Genomic DNA, 20,323 nt, shown 5'->3' with positions numbered 1-20,323 from the left:
TCAGTTGAAATCAATGGAGACAACATTCAGATGGCAGCTACTCCAACATGCCTGCTTCTTGCTCAATGGGCTAAGTTATTTATTTAATTTATTTTCTTGTAGATATCTGCTTCAGTTGGAAATGGCTCTCTATTGCCTCTGAATCCAAATGTCTTGTGTTCAAGCCCATTTTCACCCTGACACTTTGTTACATTACTGGTGGTATACTGTAGTATCTGAGGTGCCTCTATTTGGATGAAGCACCCTTTAAATTAACTTGGCAGTTATACTTCATGTGGTATCAAAACCAAATGATAACTGCCTCACAGAGATGCTAATGTTGCGTATAATGAAACTTGTCTATTATGAGGAATTAAATTTGATTGTTGTCACTGGGATTCTGTTTAGGGGTTCTGGATTCTGAAGTCACTGAGGTGGCCTTTGAGGCCATTTGTAAAGATTATACTGAAATACCTACAATCTTCTGTTTATAGATCAATCCAGGATAATGGTCACAAAAACTTTGGCCTTCAGCAGGATTTCAAGTACTGTTAATCAAGAATGAATGCCAACTGACTAATTTAGACATTTAGTTGTAATGTGATCAAGTTTTAATAGTTGAATATTTTGTGATATTTCAAAACTGTAGAAAAATGTTTCTATTTTGAGCAACCAGTGATTTTTCTGGACCAATAGAACAGCACAAACTTTACAGTGGCAGTGGATTTGTCCCTCTAGGAACAATCATTTTTACAACCTCTGAGACTATATTTTTTTTAACCATGTTATGGGTATTTTTTAACAGGTGGCAAACCTGCAATATTAGGGGGAAAGCAGGCCAGTGTGGTTAGTTTTAGATTGTTTTTTGAAAAGTGTCAGTACAAAGAAGATAAACCAAATGGCAGCCACCTGGCCTACAAACATATGTAGCAATATGCTACTGTGATTTTGATTGAGTCTCAGAGCAATCCATCATTGCTGTGAAGGATTCCACTCATGTCCCAGCTGTGAAATGTCAGTATATCAACACATTCCACCAACTAATCACTGAAGATCATTTTTAAGCCTTCATTTTGGTTTAATTCTACACAGTTGTGATCTTCAATAATCTGATCCAGTTCCCTGCCATGCTATGCAAAACAAAAATAAATGATTGTAATAAATGTTTTATCACTAATGGATTTCATTGTACATACATGGTATTCACCTTGTGTATGAACAGGCACGTTTTTGTCAATATCCTTGATGTCACTGTAGAACTGGCTGCTGGAAGCTGAGTTGAACTGTGTGTTTTGGCCTGGTTACCAGTTGTAAATAAAGCAAGTGCCTCTCATCCCCATTGCTCCCCCATCCCCTTGCTGCCTTGTTTACTTTAAACAGAGAAGGTACATAAGGGTAGATTTTCTGATCAGCTTTTTCTTCGCCCAACCATTAGTGTGCTGACCCTGCTGATAACTGACATTTGCTTCCCTTTACATAGCATTGGGAAGCTCAGAGTTCATATTGGCTCTGATGTTGTGACCTCAACAGAGTATTGTGTGTAAGCAGTTTTAAAGGGCTTATTAATACATTTAAAGAATTGTAGTTTCTTAAAAGACAAGTGGTCATGTAAGGGGATAACAATGTTGGCAGCAATTGCAAAAGTTGTTAATATTTTGAATGAATGTCAACCTTTTCAAAATTTCTTTGTGTTTGAAAAAAAGTTGCCTGACAGGACCTGATGGTAAACACAGTAAATGTGGAGACAATAAACTGAGTATACCTCCATGTGATGCAGTGGAATATCTTTCCCAACTCCAGATTGGCAGTAGCACAGGATGATACAGTAATAAAGATGGTAGCCCTGCTTTTCATTGCAGGACACAATCTCTACAGGACAGAACATGCAGCATGGATGGAAAGAGGAAAAGGATTTAGGGGTGCCGCCGACTTTTGTGTTCTCTAGCAATGCCATCCCTAGGGCCATGTAGCAAATGATGCAGCTCTGCATTTGGGTATCTGCTGACCTAGAGCCTGTGTTCTGTTCATGATGTTGACTGCTAGCCAGCTGTGCCTCTGCTTGTAAATTTGGGTTGGAATGTTCTGCCATTCTGCCTCTGACATGCCTGGCATACCTCAATTTTTTTTCTCCTCTTCCATTGGAAAATTCCCATTGGGAAATCGATTGACCTAATATGGATAGTTCAAAATAATTCAAGCTGTCAAACCCCTTGTCACAAATAGGAAAGAAAAACAAAATGGTAAGAAATGGATTCAGAATTGCCTGAAGTGCCTAACGAGCAGAAGCCTGGCTAATGTGTAAAATCAGCAATATATGGAGTAGAATGACATCAAATTAAAATTATCTGGTTTCCAGAACATGCAATTTTTTTTTCTGAAAATGGATTATTGAGTAGTAATTGAACAAAACAAGTGGGAGCCTTATGTTCTGGTTTATATGTTTTGAGAATATTGTTACTCAGACTTATTAATATTTTCAACTGCAAATAAAAATAAATACTAAATTTAAATACTAAATACTACTTGAAGGACTAGCTTGGATACCTTTTGAATTTTTTTTTGGGTGGGGTAGAATAATAATGGTGTCCAGTTATTTTTAAAGTACTGTAACTGAATGAATCTAGAACTTGATCATACTGAAACTATAACTCCATAAGCTGGGTTTAGTATGGCTCTTCTACTGCTTAATGTGTCTCCCACTTAAACTCATTTTTTATTTGTTCATGGGATGTGGGTGTTGCTGGCTAGGCCAACATTTATTGCCCATCCCTAACTGCCCTTGAGAAGGTGGTGGTGAGCTGCCCTCTTGAACCCTGCAATCCATGTTTTGTTGGAACACCCACAGTGCTGTTAGGAGGGGAGTTCCAGGACTTTGACCAGGTGACAGTGAAGGAACGGAGATATAGTTCCAAGTCAGGATGGTGAGTGGCTTGGGGGGATCTTGCAGTTGGTGGTGTTTCCATGCAGCTGCTGCCCTGCCTAGGTGGTAGAAGTCATGGGTTTGGAAGGTGCTGTTGAAGCCTTGGTGAGTTCCTGCAGTGCATCTTGTGGGTGGTATACACTGCTGCCACTGTCCACGATGGAGGGAATGAAGGTTCAAGGTGGTGGATGGGGTGCCAATAAGCAGACCGCCTTGTCCGTGATGATGTCAAACTTGTGTGTTATAGGAGCTGCACTCATCCAGGCAAGTAGAGAGTATTCCATCACATGCCTGACTTGTGCCTTGTAGATGGTGGACAGGCTTTGTGGAGTCAGGAGATGATTTACTCCTACAGAATTCCCAGTGTCTGGCCCACCCTTGGAGGCACAGTATTTATATGGCTGGACCAGTTCAGTTTCTGGTCAATGATAACCCCTAGGATGTTGATAGTGGGGGATTCAGCAATGGTAATGCCATTGAATGTCATGGAGAGATGGTTAGTTTCTCTCTTCTTGGAGATAGTCATTTCCTAACACTTATGTAGCACGAATGGTACTTGCCACTTATCAGCCCAGGCCTGAATATTGTTAGGTCTTGCTGCATATGGACACAGATTGTTTCAGTATTTGAGGAGTCGCAAATGTTGCTGCAATCACCTGTGAACATCCCCAATTCTGTTCTTACGATGGAGGGAAGGTCATTGATGAAATGGCTGAAGATGGTTCTGCCTATGGTACTACCCTGAGGAACTCCTACAGCGATGCCCTGGGACTGAGATGATTGACCTCCAACAACCTTAATGGTCTTCCTTTGTGCTAGGTTTGACTCCAACCAGTGGAGAGTTTTTTCCCCTGATTCCAATTGACTTTAGTTTTGCTGGGGCTCCTTAATACCATACTCGTCAATTTCTGCCTTGATGTCAAGGGCAGTCACTGCACCTCACCTCTGGAGTTCAGCTCTTTTGTCCATGTTTGGACCCGAGGCTGTAATGAGATCAGGAGCTGAGTGGCCCTGGCTGAACCCAAACTGAACATCAGTGAGCAGGCTGTTGCTGATTAAGTGCCACTTGATAGCACTGTCAACAACACCACTGTCCATCACTCTGCTGATGATTGAGAGTAGATTGATGGGGCGGTAATTGGCTAGGTTGGATTTGCCCTGCTTTTAATGGACAGGACATACCTGGGCAATTTTTCACATTGCCGGGTAGATGCCAGTGTTGTAACTGTACTGGAATAACTTGGCTAGGGACACGGCTAGCTCTGGAGCACAGGTTTTCAGCACTGTTGCCGCAATGTTGTCAGGATCCATTGACTTTGCTGTATCCAGTGCCTTCAGCCCTTTCTTGATATCATGTGGAGTGAATTGAATTGGCTAAAGACCAGCATCTTTGATGCTGAGGAGCTCAGGAGGAGGTCGAGATGGATCATCCACTTGGCACTTCTGACTGAAGAAAACTGCAAATGCTTCAGTCTTGTCTTTTGCACTGCCGTTCTGGGCTCCCCCTCATTGAGGATGGGGATGTTTGTGGAGCCTCCTCCTCCAATTAGTTTAGTTGTCCAGCACCATTCACAACTGGAAGTGGATGTAGAGCTTAGCTCTATTTATCACATGCTACTTCTGTTGTTTGGAATGCAAGTAGTTCTGTTTTGTGTTGATCTCCCAACTTGATGGTAATGGCAGATTGGGGGATATGCCGGGCCATGAAGTTACAGACTGTGGTTGAGTACAACACTACTGCTGCTGATGGCCCACCATGCCTCACTGATGCCCAATTTTGAGTTGCTAGATCTGTTTGAAATCTGTCCCATTTAGCACGTTAGTAGTGCCACGCAACACGATGGAGAGTATCCTCAACGTGAAAACGAGATTTCGCTCCACAAGGACTGTGGTGATCACTCCTACCAATACTGTCATGGCCAGATGCATCTGCGACAGGTAAATTGGTGAGGATGAAGTAGGGTTTTCCCTCTTGTTGGTTCCCTCACCACCAGCTGAAGACCCAGTTTAGCAGCTATGTCCTTTATGACTTAGCCAGCTCTGTCAGTAATGGTGCTCCTGAGGCATTCTTGATGATGGACATTAAAGTCCCCCACTCAGAGTACATTCTGCACCCTTGCCCCCCTTAGTGCTTCCTGCAAGTGGTGTTCAACATGGAGGAGTACTAATTCATCAGCTGAGGGGGGAACGGTAGGTGGTAATCAGCAGGAGGCTTCCTTGCCCATGGTTGCCATGTACATGTTTGACCTGATGCCATGAGACTTCATGGGGTCCAGCAGACTCCCAGGGCAACTCCCTCCTGTACTGTGTACCACATGTGGTGGCTCTGTCTGGTTGGTGGGTCAGGCCATACCCAGGGGTGGTGATGATGGTGTCTGGAACATTGTCTGTAAGGAATAATTCCGTGAGTATGACTATGTCAGGCTGTTGCTTGATTAGTCTGTGGGACAGCTCTCCCAATTTTGGCACAAGCCCCCAGATGTTCCTAAGGAGGACTTTGCAAGGCCGATAGGGCTGGGTGTGCAGTTGTCGTTTCCGGTGCCTAGGTTGATGCTAGGTGGTCCCTGTGGTTTTGTCCTTCTTAGGAAGAGAAGGGATAGTTTACCTTGGTTACTGTCACATAGGATGTAATCTATGACTTTGACAAGAGCCATTTTGGATCTCATGGACAACTTGAGCTTGGAGAGAGCATGAGCAGAGAGACAAGAGTAACTAGAAATATGTGTCAGTTCAGAGCTTGAGAGGGAGGGAAACTTAGCCCAGCAAGTTAGGAGGAAAGTAGGAGAGGCAGGTGAGATGATCTTAATCTTAGCACTTACTGGGGGTAAAGGTAGGGAAGAGAGATTAAAGAAAATGGTTAAGATGTTTTAAGGCTACTTAATACAATGTTTTACACCATAAAATGATTTTATTTTTGTAGGTTTTTTCCTCATTTGATTTCCTTATGCATTATTTTCAATGTTTTATGCATGGAAGCAAAACATTAATTCTGTTTCACATGACTTGAGTGTAATGGTAGAATAATAGGAGTCTTGTGCCCTCTTAACTTTTCTGGAAATGAAGAGTTGTCACCTTTTGGATCATTCATTAAATAATAAAATTCATTTTCAGAGGTCCATTGTAATTTGCCTTCTAATAAGCGCCCCAAAAGGCAGTGGAATAGATGTGTATATAAACTCCTGCAGAAATCCCAATTTAAATCTGACTTGGTCACTGAAATTTCAAAATGAAGAAATGAAATTTTATTTAAATTGGCCACAATCCAGGAACCTTGATAAAATGTGATTGTGTTAGATTTTGGGATGGAAGCCAGTTGCTGTTTTTGTTTCTCCCTTTTTATTTCTGTTAATTTTGTTTCCTGAAGTTATTTGGTCATTGCTGGGGTCACTTTCCACTAAGTTGCCCAGCCATCCTGTGTGACCTGCTCTCAGTGAATGTTGTCAAGCCGCTTGACCTAGGAAGTTACCATGTGTGAAGCCAAGGCTGTCCTCAGCTGATGATAACACATAGACCTTTCCAGGACCAGTCATTGGATAGCAATTAGAAGTAGGAATTTTCCTAATTTTTCTTGTCCATAGCGTTGACTGAAACTTAGTACAAACCAGGAGTCAGGCCTTGGACCTTTCTTTTTAAGTCAGCTCCCGCTATATCAATCAGTCGAATGTCACAGAGCATTGTTACTAAATTTCTATTTTTGATCTATGTGAATGGGATGAAATGACTATCCTAAGTAACATTTTTACAACTTCATTTCTTTTAAAATCACTTTTCTTTCATTTCAAAAGGGATACTTCAATATGGCCAAGTGGCAGGAAGTTTTTAAAATTATTATGGAAATTGATAAATTTGATCTAGTGATAATAGAAATTAGATAGTGGATATTAGGTAGTGGGGGTAAATAGGTTAATCTAGGTAAAACCTTTCTCTCTTAATTTAATGGAGATATCAAATATTCAAATACTATAGATGGATTTAAATGATGACCATTTTGGAGAAAGACACAATAAGTAGATATGGTAAGAAGTGCAAGTTGAGATCTCATCAACTAGGGAAGAGGTTTTGGGATGAATAATTATTTATAATTAAATTTCTTACGTTTTTGCATTGTGTTTTTCTTTCTCTTTTAGCAAAACTGACAATATAGAATACAATTTTAAAATCATTATTACCATCTCCAGGAATTCACACTGCCATTGTAAGGTTGTGCTATTTAAATCCTTCAGATTTCAAGATTAGGCATAATGGTTTTCTGTATTCTGTTGTTTTGTCTAATGCAGGTGACGTTCACAAAGAGAAAATTTGGATTAATGAAGAAAGCCTATGAACTGAGTGTACTGTGTGACTGTGAGATTGCTTTGATAATATTCAACAGTTCAAACAAATTGTTTCAGTATGCTAGTACTGACATGGACAAAGTTTTGCTCAAGTACACAGAGTATAATGAACCCCACGAAAGCAGAACCAACTCGGATATTGTTGAGGTAGGTGCCACCCTGTTTTAATTTAATCCATTTTATATGCGAGCTCCCGATAATTCTTTTGTAATTTGTTTAAATTTTGCTTTTTGAAATGGTTTTATTAGCTACCAGTGGGTTAACATACCAATAAACCATTCATTTTTGTTTAGTGTTCTTGAATGAGAGCTGAGGTCTTTTTTTTTAAAGGTTTTTTATTTTATAGTGCTACCCCTGATAGCAGCCCGATTTTCAACAGCAGTACTGCAAGGTAAACAAGATGGCACAGTTGTCCCTGGAGCCAATATAAATATTACTGCTGGAGCTTGAGGCTATTTTATTCTGGTTGCCACAAGCTGAGGTGCCTCAATCTGCCCATACAGGCTTGCAGTGTCATTCCGCACTCACCTTCCCCGAACATAAGGGAAGTTAGGCAAACACTGAACGAAATCATGATTCCTGATTTTATATATATATACATGTATTTTTTTTTTTTAAGTTGCATGTACAGTTATTTTAACACTCCAGCACTGTTTGGAATACAAATATGTTTGAATTCCAGAGCGCTGGGACCGTCAGCCTAGGTTACAGAATCTTTTCTTCAATTAATGTAAATGATAAGGAAATGCCTTATAGAGATGTGGACGATGTATTGTGCAATCAAATAGGTTGATGTATATCTGATATGTCACAAATCTGTGAGTATCAGTAGTTGACAAACAAGATTAAAGAGAGGAAGTAGACAACACAAAGGAAGGATTCCAGATTAAATATGCGCTCATGGATTGGGAACCTGGCCGGAATGACTAGACGTTCTTGCATGGCTACTTGAGTATTGGTGAGAGGATATAGTCCTACTCTTGAGTAATATTATTATACTGAATGTTGTAAAAAATGAAAATATGGAGAGGAACAACGCTTCACTTATTTTCAAATGATCTCCCTTATACAAGGGGTTACCTTTATGTCTGGGGTTCCATGGGAGCCCTCTCTAAGGAGGCCATGTTGCTGGATTATCAGTAAGCAGGTCCATAAGGAAAAACAGAAATTGGCATACTTTCAAAGCTGATAATGATTAAGATCCATTGGTACTAGAAACCTCAAGCACCAAATAGACTTTTATTACATTGTTATAAATTGAAGGAATTACTTAATGTTCAGATTCTTTTGTAAGGCTGATTTTTGACGAACTGGTCTTGCAAAGGAGGAGGGTTGCTGTTATGTGGAATTCTAGATGTAACGTATGACATTTTCATCCATCATAGAAACATAGAAAGCAGGAGCAGAAGTAGGGCATTTGGCCCTTTGAGCCTGCTCCACTATTTAATATGATTGTGGCTGATCCTCTGTCTCAGTGCCATACTCCTGCTCTCATACCCCTTGACACCTTTACTGTCTAGAAATCTATCTGTTTCCTCCTTAAATATATTCAGTGACTAGGCCTCCACAGCCTTCTATGGCAGAGAATTCCACAGGTTCACCACCCTCCTGAGTGAAGAAATTTCTCCCCATCTCAACCCTAAATGGCCTTACCCCATAACCTGAGACTGTGACCCCTTGTCCTTGAGCCCCTAGCCAGAGGAAACATCATCCCTGCATCCTGTCTGTCCAGCCCTGTCAGAATTTTATGTTTCAATGAGATCCCCTCTTATTCTTCTAAACTCCAGTGAGTACTGGACTAATCTCTCCTCATACGACAATCCTGCCATCCCACCCTGCCAGACGAATCAGTCTGGTGAACCTTCACTGCACTCTCTCTATGGCAAGTGTATCCTTTCTTGGGTAAGGAGACCAAACTGCACACAATACTCCTGATGTAGTCTCACCAGGGCTCTGCACAGCTGCAGTAAGACATCCTTGCTCCTGTACTCAAATCCTCTTACAATGAAGGCCAACTTACCATTTGCCTTCCTAACTGCTTGCTGCACCTGGTGTACAAAGGTTCCTTTCTACATCAACATTTCCCAATCTATAATTATTTAAATAATACTCTGCCATTCTGTTTTCCTACCGAAATGGATAACTTCACACTTATCCATGTTATACTACATCTGCAATGTATTTGCTCACTCACAGAACTTGTCTAAATCGCCTTTTGAAGCCTCTTTACATCCTCCTTGCCTCTTACACTCCCACATAGTTTTGTGTCATCAGTAATCCTGGAAATATTACATTTGAATCCCTCATCCAAATATATTGTGAATAGCTGGGGCCCAAGCACTGATCCACCTGCCACTCTGAAAAATACCCATTTATTCCTACTCTCTGTTTCCTGTCTGCTAACCAGTTCTCAATCCATGCCAATATATTACCCCAATCCCATATGCTTTAATTTTGCAGATCAACCTCTTATGTAGGACTTTTGCTTTCTGAAAATCCAAATATACCACATCCACTAGTTCTGCCTTATCTATTCTACTAGTTGTGTCCTCAAAAAAAAACTCCAGTAGATTTGTCAAACATTATTTCGCTTTCATAAATCCATGTTGACTTTATCTAATCCCATTGATATTTTCTAAGTTACCTGTTATCACATCCTTTATAATAGACTGTAGCATTTTCCCTACTAATGTTAGGCTAACCAGTCTGTAATTCCTTGTTTTCTCCCTCCCTCTTTTTTTTTAAATAGTGGGGTTACATTTTCCACCCTCCAATCGACTGAGACTGTTTCAGCATCTATAGAATTTTGGAAGATGACAACCAACACATTCACTATTTCCATGGCCACTTCCTTTAGGACCCTGGGACGTAGATAATCAGGCCCTGGGGATTTATCGGCTTTCAGTCCCATTTAATTTCTCCAGCACTATTTTCTTTTTTACTAATATTAATTTCCTTCAATTCCTGATGCTTCCTAGACCCTTGGTTCCCTGGCATTTCTGGGAAGTTATTTGTGTCTTCTTCCATGAAGACAGAACTAAAGTAGTTGTTTAATTTCTCTGCCATTTCTTTGTTCTCTATTATAAATTCTCCTGTTTTGGGCTGTAAGGGACCTACATTTGTCTTCACTAATCTTTCTCTTTTTACATACTTATGGAAGCTTTTATAGTCTGCTTTTATGTTCCTTGCAAGTTTACTCGCACACTCTATTTTTCTCCTCTTAATCAATCCCTTGGTCCTCCTTTGCTAAATTCTAAACTGCTCCCAATCCTTGAGCTTGCTATTTTTTCTAGCAACTTTATGTGACTCCTCTTTGGATTTAATGCTATCCTTAATTTGTTTTGTTAGCTTTGGTTGAGCTGCTTTTCCCATTGTTTTTGAGCCAGAAGGGAATGTATAACTGTTGCAATGCATGCCTTTGTTCATTAAATATTCGCCATTGCCTATTCACTGTCATGCCTTTCAATGAAGTTCCCCAATCTATCGTAGCCAACTCACCCCTCATACCTTCATAGTTTCCTTTGTTTAGATTTAGGACCCTAGTTTCAGATTGGACTACTTCACTTCTCCATCCTAATGAAGAATTCGATCATGTTATGGTCATTTTTCCCTAAAGGATCTGCACAACAAGATTATTAATTAATGCCTTCTCATTGCACAATACCAAATCTAGCATAGCCTGTTTCCTAGTTGGTTCCTCAATGTAGTGGTCTAAAAACTGTCCCATACACATTCTAGGAATTAATCTGCCATGATATTATTGCTAATTTGGTTTTCCCAGTCTATATGTACATTAAAGTCATCCATGATTACTGTAGCATCCTTGTTTCATGCATCTTTAATTTCCTGTTTAATGCCATCCCCTACCTTACCACTACTGGAGACAACTCCTACTTATGTTTTCCGCCCCTTGTTGTTTCTTAGCTCCACCCAGACTAATTTTACATCTAGATCTTCTGAGTCAATATCCTTTCTCACTTTTACACTGATTTCATCCTTAGCTAACAATGCCACCCCACCTCCTTTTCCTTTTTTCCTGTCCTTCCTAAATATCAAATACCCTTGGATATCCAGTTCCCAGCCCTGGTTGTCTTCAGCCATGTCCCCATAATCGCAATCATATCATACCTATTTACATCTATTTGTGATGTTAATTCGTCCACCTTATTGCGAATGATCCATGCATTCAGATACAGTGCCTTTAGACTTATCTTTTTAACATTTTTACACTTTTTTGTACTATGGCCCTATTTGTTGCTAGCCCATGTTTCCTCTGCCTTCTACTTTTGTTTTCTACTTCATTATGTATCGCATGCAAAGAACAACACAATGCTTCACAAAGCTACTCCTTTAAAATCTGGCCAATAAACCATATTTGCCTGTGTCAGTGCAATCTACTGCTACTAGTTTCTAAAAATACATGAAAGATAAACATGCTGGCCACGCCAGTTCAATAGTAAGACTCCTCTAAAATTAATGGAAATTATGCATAGAAGGTTTATTCCTCAGTAGTTATTATTCTAGTGTTCTCCCTGTCATTTAGATGAATGAAAATAAGCATTTGGTGTAGTACATTCCAATTAAAAGAGTGATGCATCTTATTTTTAAACTATCTGCACTGTAATTCTACTGTATCCTCTTCCTTCCTGAGGGTATTGGTTTTTAATTTAAAAAATTGTTTTTGTCTCAATTTTTTAAGTTTGTTTATTTTTGTCCTTTATCTAAATCCTTTTGTACTTTGACCTTTGCTCTGCTGAAAGGATGACCAGCTGGCACACTTCTAGCCTCTGACTATGTTAGTTTGGGAATAGTAGAAGTGAATAACAGTAGCTTGTGGTGATTTCCTCTTTCTGTTTATTTATGAAATCCTTCTTCCTCACTGCCCTGTCTCCTAACAGGGTTAGGCTGAGAATGGAAACTTGTTATGACGTATGTTTGGTGCAGTCCTATGTCCTGTCATGCATCTGAATAAACTTTTGAGCCCCACTTTTTTACATCTTTAAAAAAGATTTGCAAGCGAACCCTTAGTTTAACAAGCTCCACCTCTTTGTCCCCCCCAACCATCCTCTCTACCCTTTATTTGTTACTTTTACCGATCCAGATACAGTATAATTACAATTCTGCTGCCAGGTGCCAGATTAAAGGACAAGGAAGATGAATGGTAAAGGCCCTAGAATAGTTTAATCTAGTACACCGATGAGAAAACTAAACATAATTTATAAAACAAAAACATTTTGAGCAAAAAAAAGCTCAAGAAGTTGTCGTGTCTCCATCATTTCAGCCAAGTAAACTGACATATCTGATTGACCGATCCAGTACCATTTAAAATTTCCATAATTTAAATTGCGCACATGAGCACAGTTTGGGATGATTACTCAAAGGTAACACAATTGGGTGTTTCCTTAAAAGACAAAATACTTCTGAATTTTTGAGATAAAAACCCTGATTTTTCTTGCACTTGTCAGAATATCTCACCAAGCATAAGCCACTTATTTATATTTAGTTTTGGTATATTGATTATTTCCTAATTTTTTTAACTTGCTTTTTATTGGTTTTATCTCTAACCACAAACAATTAAGATCCACGTGGAGAAAGTATGAAAGTATTATGTTTATGTTTAAAGCTACATTGTTGGCACCTGATAAGACCAACACCAACCTCGACCTTTGGGCTGAAGGGGGTGGGACAATGGGGATTGGAGCATTATCTATAATAAAGTTGTTTACATTTTTTTCGTCAAAAGTAGTTTTTGGAACGTATGATTTGTGTATTTACTGACCTCCTTGAGGACCAGAAGAAGAGGAGCCTATGCTATGCATCCACAAACAAAACATTCCTAAAAATGATCCCTGCCAAAACAATGTAGATACATACAACAGCCATTTCACACTCACTCAAAGCACCAAAATAGCAGTGAGATGATTGACCAATTACTCTTTTTTTGATTTGAGGGAGGGATGGTGTTCAAGAAACTAGAGAATTCCACACTCTTGCTAAGGAAATTTGTTAGGTCCATCTAACCAAGAAGCAAAACGTTAATTAAACTTCTCATCCAAAGTGTAGCAACCCCAAAAATTCAGGACTTTGTTCAGTACAACACTAAATTGCCAGTCTACCTTGCATGGCCAAGCCACAAAGTTTTCCCAACAGAGCCAACAATGTAATTCTTTCTCATGCGTCCAACATCCATTTACAAATAGGAATTGCAGTGGGCAGATAAGTGGGAAAAGGCAGCTCTCCTTGTGTATCACATAGTGGTGAAGGGGAGGCACTTCTAGCTCATGACTTGCCTGTATGTTTGGAACATTCCATGCCAGTTTGTGGACAAGGGAAAGCTAATCCCATGAGGTGCAGAGATTATTGCTCCTTGGAGATTAGATCAAAAGTTACACTTGGAAAACCCAGAGTTTGACTTTTACTGGTTTGTACTTATTTGCAAGTGTTGGAGAATTCAGCTCATTGCTGTCTTTAGGACTCTGTACTCTTTTATCTTAAGATAAAAGTTCAAGACTCAACATTACAGGGAGTGGCTTGTTAACATAGATCTCAAAGATGCTTATTCTTGTGTGAATTTGCCTCTTTAAGCAAGTGATTCTGTAAATATTTAACTTCTTGAGAAGACTCTTATAAAGGGAGATGGTTTTCAGTGACATCCAGTGCAAAACCTATTCTTAACAGCTTGCATTGAAATACGAAATGCAACATTATTGGTGGATGCTGGGTCAACTTCCATATGTATGTTGATTGTACCCAGCTTTACCACTGCCACTTCTCTTGATTTGATATCTGCCTGTCTGATATAATGACCCAAAACTTCCTCCCAACATCTCTGCTGCTTTGCCACACAATCCAGCTACTATCTCAGTGAGGCAAACCCTGCAACTTTTTCATCCTGTATAACATAGGATATGAGGTTCAAAGTTCATGTATCCATCAACAAGGTTGCCTATCTCTGCCCCTACTTTATCCCCTGCCAAAACTATTTTCCACATCTTTGCTACCTTTGGACTCTTCCTTCAAGGACATTCTGGTCTCCACTTTCTGTAAGCTCCCAGCTTGTCGAGAAATCTTCTGCCTGACTTATTCATCCATCACCCTATCTTCATTGACACGCATTGACACAAATGCATCAAATTTAAGATCCTTATCTTTACAAACCCCTCCACTGTCTTGCCCTGTCCTATTTCTACAAGCTACTCAAAGTTAGCAGCCCTCCCCCATGCTTTCTTGATTTTGTCCTTCTTTACATTGTCCCCTCTCTCTCCTCCATTGTTGTCAGCTGTGCTGGACTTAGTTTCTGGAACTTTCTTTCTAAACATTTCTACTTTCTTTAAAACTCTAGACTTGGTGTCTGTTCCTTTCTTCCTCTATGAAGCATCTTGTAAACTACTTCTATATTGCAGCTGCTCTATGAATGCCTTGCAATTGTTGAATTTTTCCAACATTCAGTTACTCCTAGCCCCCAAGTGTATTTGCAGAATTGTAAGCAACCACAATCTGTAACCTCATGACCTTGGCTTGATAAGTGGAAAGCAACATTCATCTCACACAATTGCTAAGCAATGACCATGTCCAAGAAGAGAGAATCCAACCATTGCCCCTTGACATTCAATGGCATTACCATTGCTGATTCCCCCACTATCAACATCCTGGATGTTACCATTGACCAGAAACTGAACTGGACTCGCCATAAGTACTGTGACTACCAGAGCAGATCAGAAGCTAGGAATCCTGCGGTGTGTAACACACCACCTCAGCACCCCTGAAAACCTGTCCACCATCTACAAGGCACAAGTCAGGAGTGTGATGGAATACTCTCCACTTGCCTGGATAAGTGCAGATCTAACAACACTCAGAAAGCTTGACACCATCCAGGACAAGGCTTGATTAATACCACATCCACAAACATTCACTCCCTCCACCATCTATGCATAGTGGCAGCAGTGTGTACCATCTACAAAATGCACTGCAGGAACTCATCAAGGCTCCTTAGACAGCATCTTCAAACCAAAAACCACTACCACTTAGAAGGACAAGGGCAGCAGATGATGGGAACAATACCACCTGGAAGTTTCCACCCAAACCACACATCATCCTGACTTGGAAATATATTGCTATTCCTTCACTGTCACTGGGTCAAAATCCTGGAACTCCCTCCCTAACAGCACTGTGGGTGTACCTACACACCACGTGGATTGCAGCAGCTCAAGAAGGCAGCTCACCACCAGCTTCTCAAGGGAAATTGGGGATGGGCAATAAATGTTTGACTAGCCAGCGACACCCACATCCACGAATGAATTTTTTAAAGAAGTGTTAATGACATCTCCTAATACTGAAGGTTGTTGCTTTTTCTGTGGTACTCATCACAAAGGCTTCTCTTTTTTGTACAGTGGTTATTGGTAACTCTGTCCTGAATTCATTAGTGACTGGGCAGTGTCCATAAGGATAGTCACCTCAAGAGAGAGGTTTGTTCAGCAATATGCCTGCTGTCAGTTCCTTATCTCCTACCCAGTACCTATCGCCTCCCTTATGGGATATCCCACCTAAAGAAAGGTTGCTTTTGGGCAATATAGTCTCAACTGATTCCGATCTAAGAAACACTGCAATCACAGCAGACTTTCAAAACATATATCTGCAATAAATAAGGCATAGCACGAAATATTTATACAAATGATTAAAGAATATGCTTCTGATTGTTTTTCATCACTAGCATGCTAATTTGACACTGGTGTCGTCAAAAACTCTTAAGACACCGCAACTCAACACCTTGCTGAGATGTAAAATCCAGGAGCGGAAAATGTCAGTAGAGTCCTGGTCCAGCCTCATAAGTGAACTCGGGTGTAGACCTCAAAGCAACCTTTTCAGATCCATCTTTTTTGTTTCTGCAGGAGCCAAAGTAGAATCACCTAGGTGGCCTGTCAATCCCCTGGAATGAAAATTTCGTTGTGTTTATTCCCTCCTTTTATCTGCTTCCCTTCATTGTATGGATTTATACAGATGTACAAAAAAATGTACAACATTCTCAAACCCATTCTGATGGGAAAAGACTTAGTTCAAGGATTTCCCCCCTCTCACCTTTTGTCATGATTATACTGCGGAAGTTGCAAAGGCCACTTTGTATTCGTAGGGTAAATAAATACAATTTCAAATGTTAATATTCTGTAAGCCATTATATTTCACCCAAGTCAGGATGAAAAACACCAAGTGGCAATCCAAAAATTGCTTTAGAATTTCCACTAATTATTATGAGATAGGATGATTGACAAAATGGTTTGTGATGATCCCCAAGTTTGACCAAAATTCACTTAGTGGGTTCTTCATGCTATTGTATGTCATTTTATGATTTACTTGGAATCTATCATCAGACACTGAGTGACTGAATACATGGACAACAGTGAACTGATCGAAGAGAGCCTATTTAGATTTGTGAACTGTAAGTCATGTCTGACTAATGTAATCAAGAAAGACAAATCAGAATATTTTCTTAAGGGTGAGGATTAGGGGCTGTGGATAAGCAAAGATGTCAATTTACACAAAGGCTAGAAACCAATGTACAGGTACAAGAAGTAATCAAAAGCCTAATAAAATGCTGTCACTTATCTCGAGGGAATTGGAAAACAAAAATGAGGAAGTGATGCTTTGGTTGTATAGCACCTTGGTCAGACCCCATCTGGCGTACTGGAAAGATAGTTAGCGTTAAAAAGGATCCTGTGCAGATTCATCAGACTGATGACCAGATTTAAAGGGATAAATTAAAATGATGATGCATAAATTTGATATTCCCTGGAGTTTAAGTCAAACAAAAAATCTAAGTGAGGTATTTTAAATGACAAAGGGATTTCAATAGGGTAGATGCAGAGCAACTATGGGCTGAATAATATTGGGGGGCGGGTGGGGCAGATGACAAACCACCCCCCCCCCCTCCCCGAAACCATTTTGGTATGGAACCAACACACCCCACGCTGAGCCAGCCTGCAGCCATGAAGCATTGCGAAGCGGATTAAAGAGGGCCATTGGACTTAGTCCCACCCTTTGGAGCTGCTAGCCAATCAGATTGGCTGGCAGCTCCATTAGTCCTGCCAGCCTCAGGAAAGCGTCAGTGGCTGCTGCTGGGACCACTGGAGAAGAAAGGACCCCAAAGCCTTAGATCCCTGAAGCAGCTAAGTCTGGGGTCTTGGGCTGGGAGGTTTTGGCTAGGCTAGACAGAGGGGCAGTGGGTGGGTTTAAGAGAAGGAGTGGGTAGGAAGGAAGGGAGGGTTCACCCTGCGATCGGCAAACGACAGCCTCTGAAGCGTGACCCCCCCCCCCCCCGCCCCAACTTCATTCCCGCCCTTTAAGCACTTGAGGTAAAAAAAAAAAAATCAGGCTGCCCACTCCCATCCTGCTGCCCATGCCAAACATTTGATGACATGGGCAGCGTATTATCAAGGTCAATTGGTTTGATAACAAGCCTAATTGACCGCTAATTGTTCATTTTAATATGGTGAGGGGCATCCCAATTTTGGCACCCGCCTGCCCACCCCCCTCCCCCACCCCGTGTTATGGAGGTGAGTTTGGGGGTGCGCTGGAATGTGATGGGATGGGCGCCCACCCCATTATATGCCCCCTCCCCTCTTGCAGGAAACACATCTGCCGGGGGAATGTAAAATTCAGCCCTATGTCTTCTCTTGCGGAGGAATCCAGAATAGAGGGCGTAACGTTAAAATTAGAGATTGGACATTTACATCTGAAATCAGGAAAAACTTTTCTGAGGTTAGTGGAAATCTGCAATGCTTACAAAAATACTGTGGATGCTGGATCAATTGAAATATTCAGAACTTGATATTGATAGATTGTTGCCTGGTAATGATAGTGGAGGATATTGATCACAGGCTGATTAATAGAGTTGAGGAGCAGATCATTCATGATCTAAGTGAATGATGGAACATTGTTCCCATATTTATCCAGTATGGTTTTGTTGGCATATGGGAGTAATCTTTGAGATGCAGGGCTAGATTTTTCTCCCTTTTACTGTCCACTTTTGATTGATATCAGGTCAGGTAAGGGGATGTAGGTATCATCTGGGGAGGACTGGTCACTGCCAGAATTCTATAATTTTTGTTTAAAAAACAATTGATTAACTTTTTATTCTAGAATATTATATTTCATGTTTGTTAATCCTGAGTGTTGCAGTCAAGCCAATTGTCTAAATCTGGGATCTGAACTACGGCAGCCTGAAGAGTACCGAGGTGGCTACCCAAAGGAGAGAGAGAGAGAGAGGCCATAGATAGTAAATGCTAAGAAGAAGCTAAAGCCTTCATGATTTTATTATTATTTCAGCAAAAGACATCCTCTGCTTCTTTCCCTATTTCGTGGTGTCTCTGGGCTACATAACAGGTGTGCTTTTTGAGAGGGCAAGCAAACAACCTACTCACAGGCACCAGCCTCTAAGCAATATCAACCTGATAATTGTTCTTGTGGTGATCTCTACCTCCTATGAAGAAGCACCTGACCTCAACTTGGTGTTTTCCACGTAGCAATGTGACTAATCAGAAAATCACCAGGTTAGGGGATCTTGAGCGTGAAAACCACATCCTGCCACTCTGTGGTATTACTTGTTGGTACTTTGCTGTGCTACATCAGCTACTTAACAAATTATATATATTTTAAAATTATATTTAAGGTTTATTGCACCCGCATCCCTCCAAGGAGTACTGTTTTATTCTTGTTAGAGTAGTGCCACCAACTGCTCCAACCCAGCTGTTTCCAGCTCTCCCCATATCAGCTGGAGATGTGATAATGAGGCTATGGCATCTGCCCCATTGTCAGGTGAAAATGCAGGATGGACTGTGGGTGGGTGAGAATGTGCAGCTGCAGCTCAGCCTACCTACGTTTAAAATGGCAACTCTGGCAGGACATACTACTGAAGTTTGCATTTTTTTGCTGGCTAGTTGATGATTCAACATTTTAGATTTGTTTAGCAGCACCAATTAAGGAAATGAGTTTTCCACACATGGTTACCCACTTTGCAAGTCCTGAACCTAAGTTGCAAAGTCAAGAGGAGCTGCAGAGCAAAGACAAGACACTTCCTCACAGGGAGGGAAAGCTGAGGCAGAGTTCCTCTCAGGCCACTCATGTGAACTTCCTCGTGGCTGGCCTGCCTCCTATAGCAGCCTGTCAGGTGTGCCACTGAAATATCTAAGATATAATACCATACCAGAGAGAGAGTCCTATGAAATTTTGTTCATTAGTACCCTTTTTTTTTTTTTTTGGATACGAGTGCCTAGACAGTTCCAAAACAGCACCTGCAACCTGGCTGCACGCATGTGGAATGAATTGCAGCGGATACTACATTAGTGAGGGCATTAATGCACATTCTGTAAATGGCAACTCGAAGTATGCAGTGCCGGTAGATAGTGTGTATAATTTGAGGCTATTTTGGAGCTCATGGCTCCAGTTAACACCCCTCTGAAGCTGTACAGTTGAACAAGGAGGGTCGGCATCAGCTCTGTTTAAAGAGATCATTCAGTACTTACAGGTTAATTGCTGTTTGGTTTTCTTCTAACTGTCACTAAGAGTCTGGAAGTGTTTGGTGCTCCCTAGAGTTGTTTGGAGTTGTAAGGGAGTAGTGTGGCAGGTGCTGAAGGAGTTTTTACTGATTTCAAGGCTTCTGCACAAACCAATTGCTCCTGTACATGGGTACAGTAGTAGGCATTCCCGTTTGGATGCTGCATGTCTTAGAGAATAAAAAGAAGCCAAGCAGAGCACTTCAAGCTGTTGGATGAGGGAGAAGGGCACTCAGCAGGAGGCCTTACCTGGCAGTGTAATCAGAGAGCTATTCTCCTACCTGAACCTTGAGGTGGAACTATGTGTGAGACCTTCAGTGAGGATCTCCTCACTGAAGTCTGTCACCTGTTCTAACCATAGCTACAAACCCAGAGCAGTGCAAGTAATGCCTTGTCAGTGCTGTGAAAGTGACAGTGATGATGGTCTATTATGCATCTGCTGCTTTCCAGACTGGAGCTGGGTATATGTGCAACAACTCACTGTTGGATGAGGGAGGTTGTTAAGTCTATCTATTCATTGAGAGCTAACTACATTTCATTCTGTC

The 20,323-nt window shown here is 40.9% G+C and overlaps 1 protein-coding gene across 17 annotated transcripts in view; it reads left to right on the top strand.

The window, feature by feature from the left end:
• The window catches only part of mef2aa (myocyte enhancer factor 2aa), a 214,447-nt gene that overhangs the window by 84,907 nt on the left and 109,217 nt on the right, over positions 1-20,323 (top strand). For all 17 annotated transcript variants that reach the window (XM_041174759.1, XM_041174770.1, XM_041174762.1 and 14 more), the window contains one exon: positions 7,177-7,380. In XM_041174759.1, coding sequence (XP_041030693.1) covers positions 7,177-7,380 — 204 coding nt within the window. The remainder of the gene's footprint in view (positions 1-7,176; positions 7,381-20,323) is intronic.

Source organism: Carcharodon carcharias, chromosome 26, assembly GCF_017639515.1.
Source record: "Carcharodon carcharias isolate sCarCar2 chromosome 26, sCarCar2.pri, whole genome shotgun sequence".
NCBI classification, from domain to species: domain Eukaryota; kingdom Metazoa; phylum Chordata; class Chondrichthyes; order Lamniformes; family Lamnidae; genus Carcharodon; species Carcharodon carcharias.
This window is presented reverse-complemented; position numbering and strand designations above follow the sequence as displayed.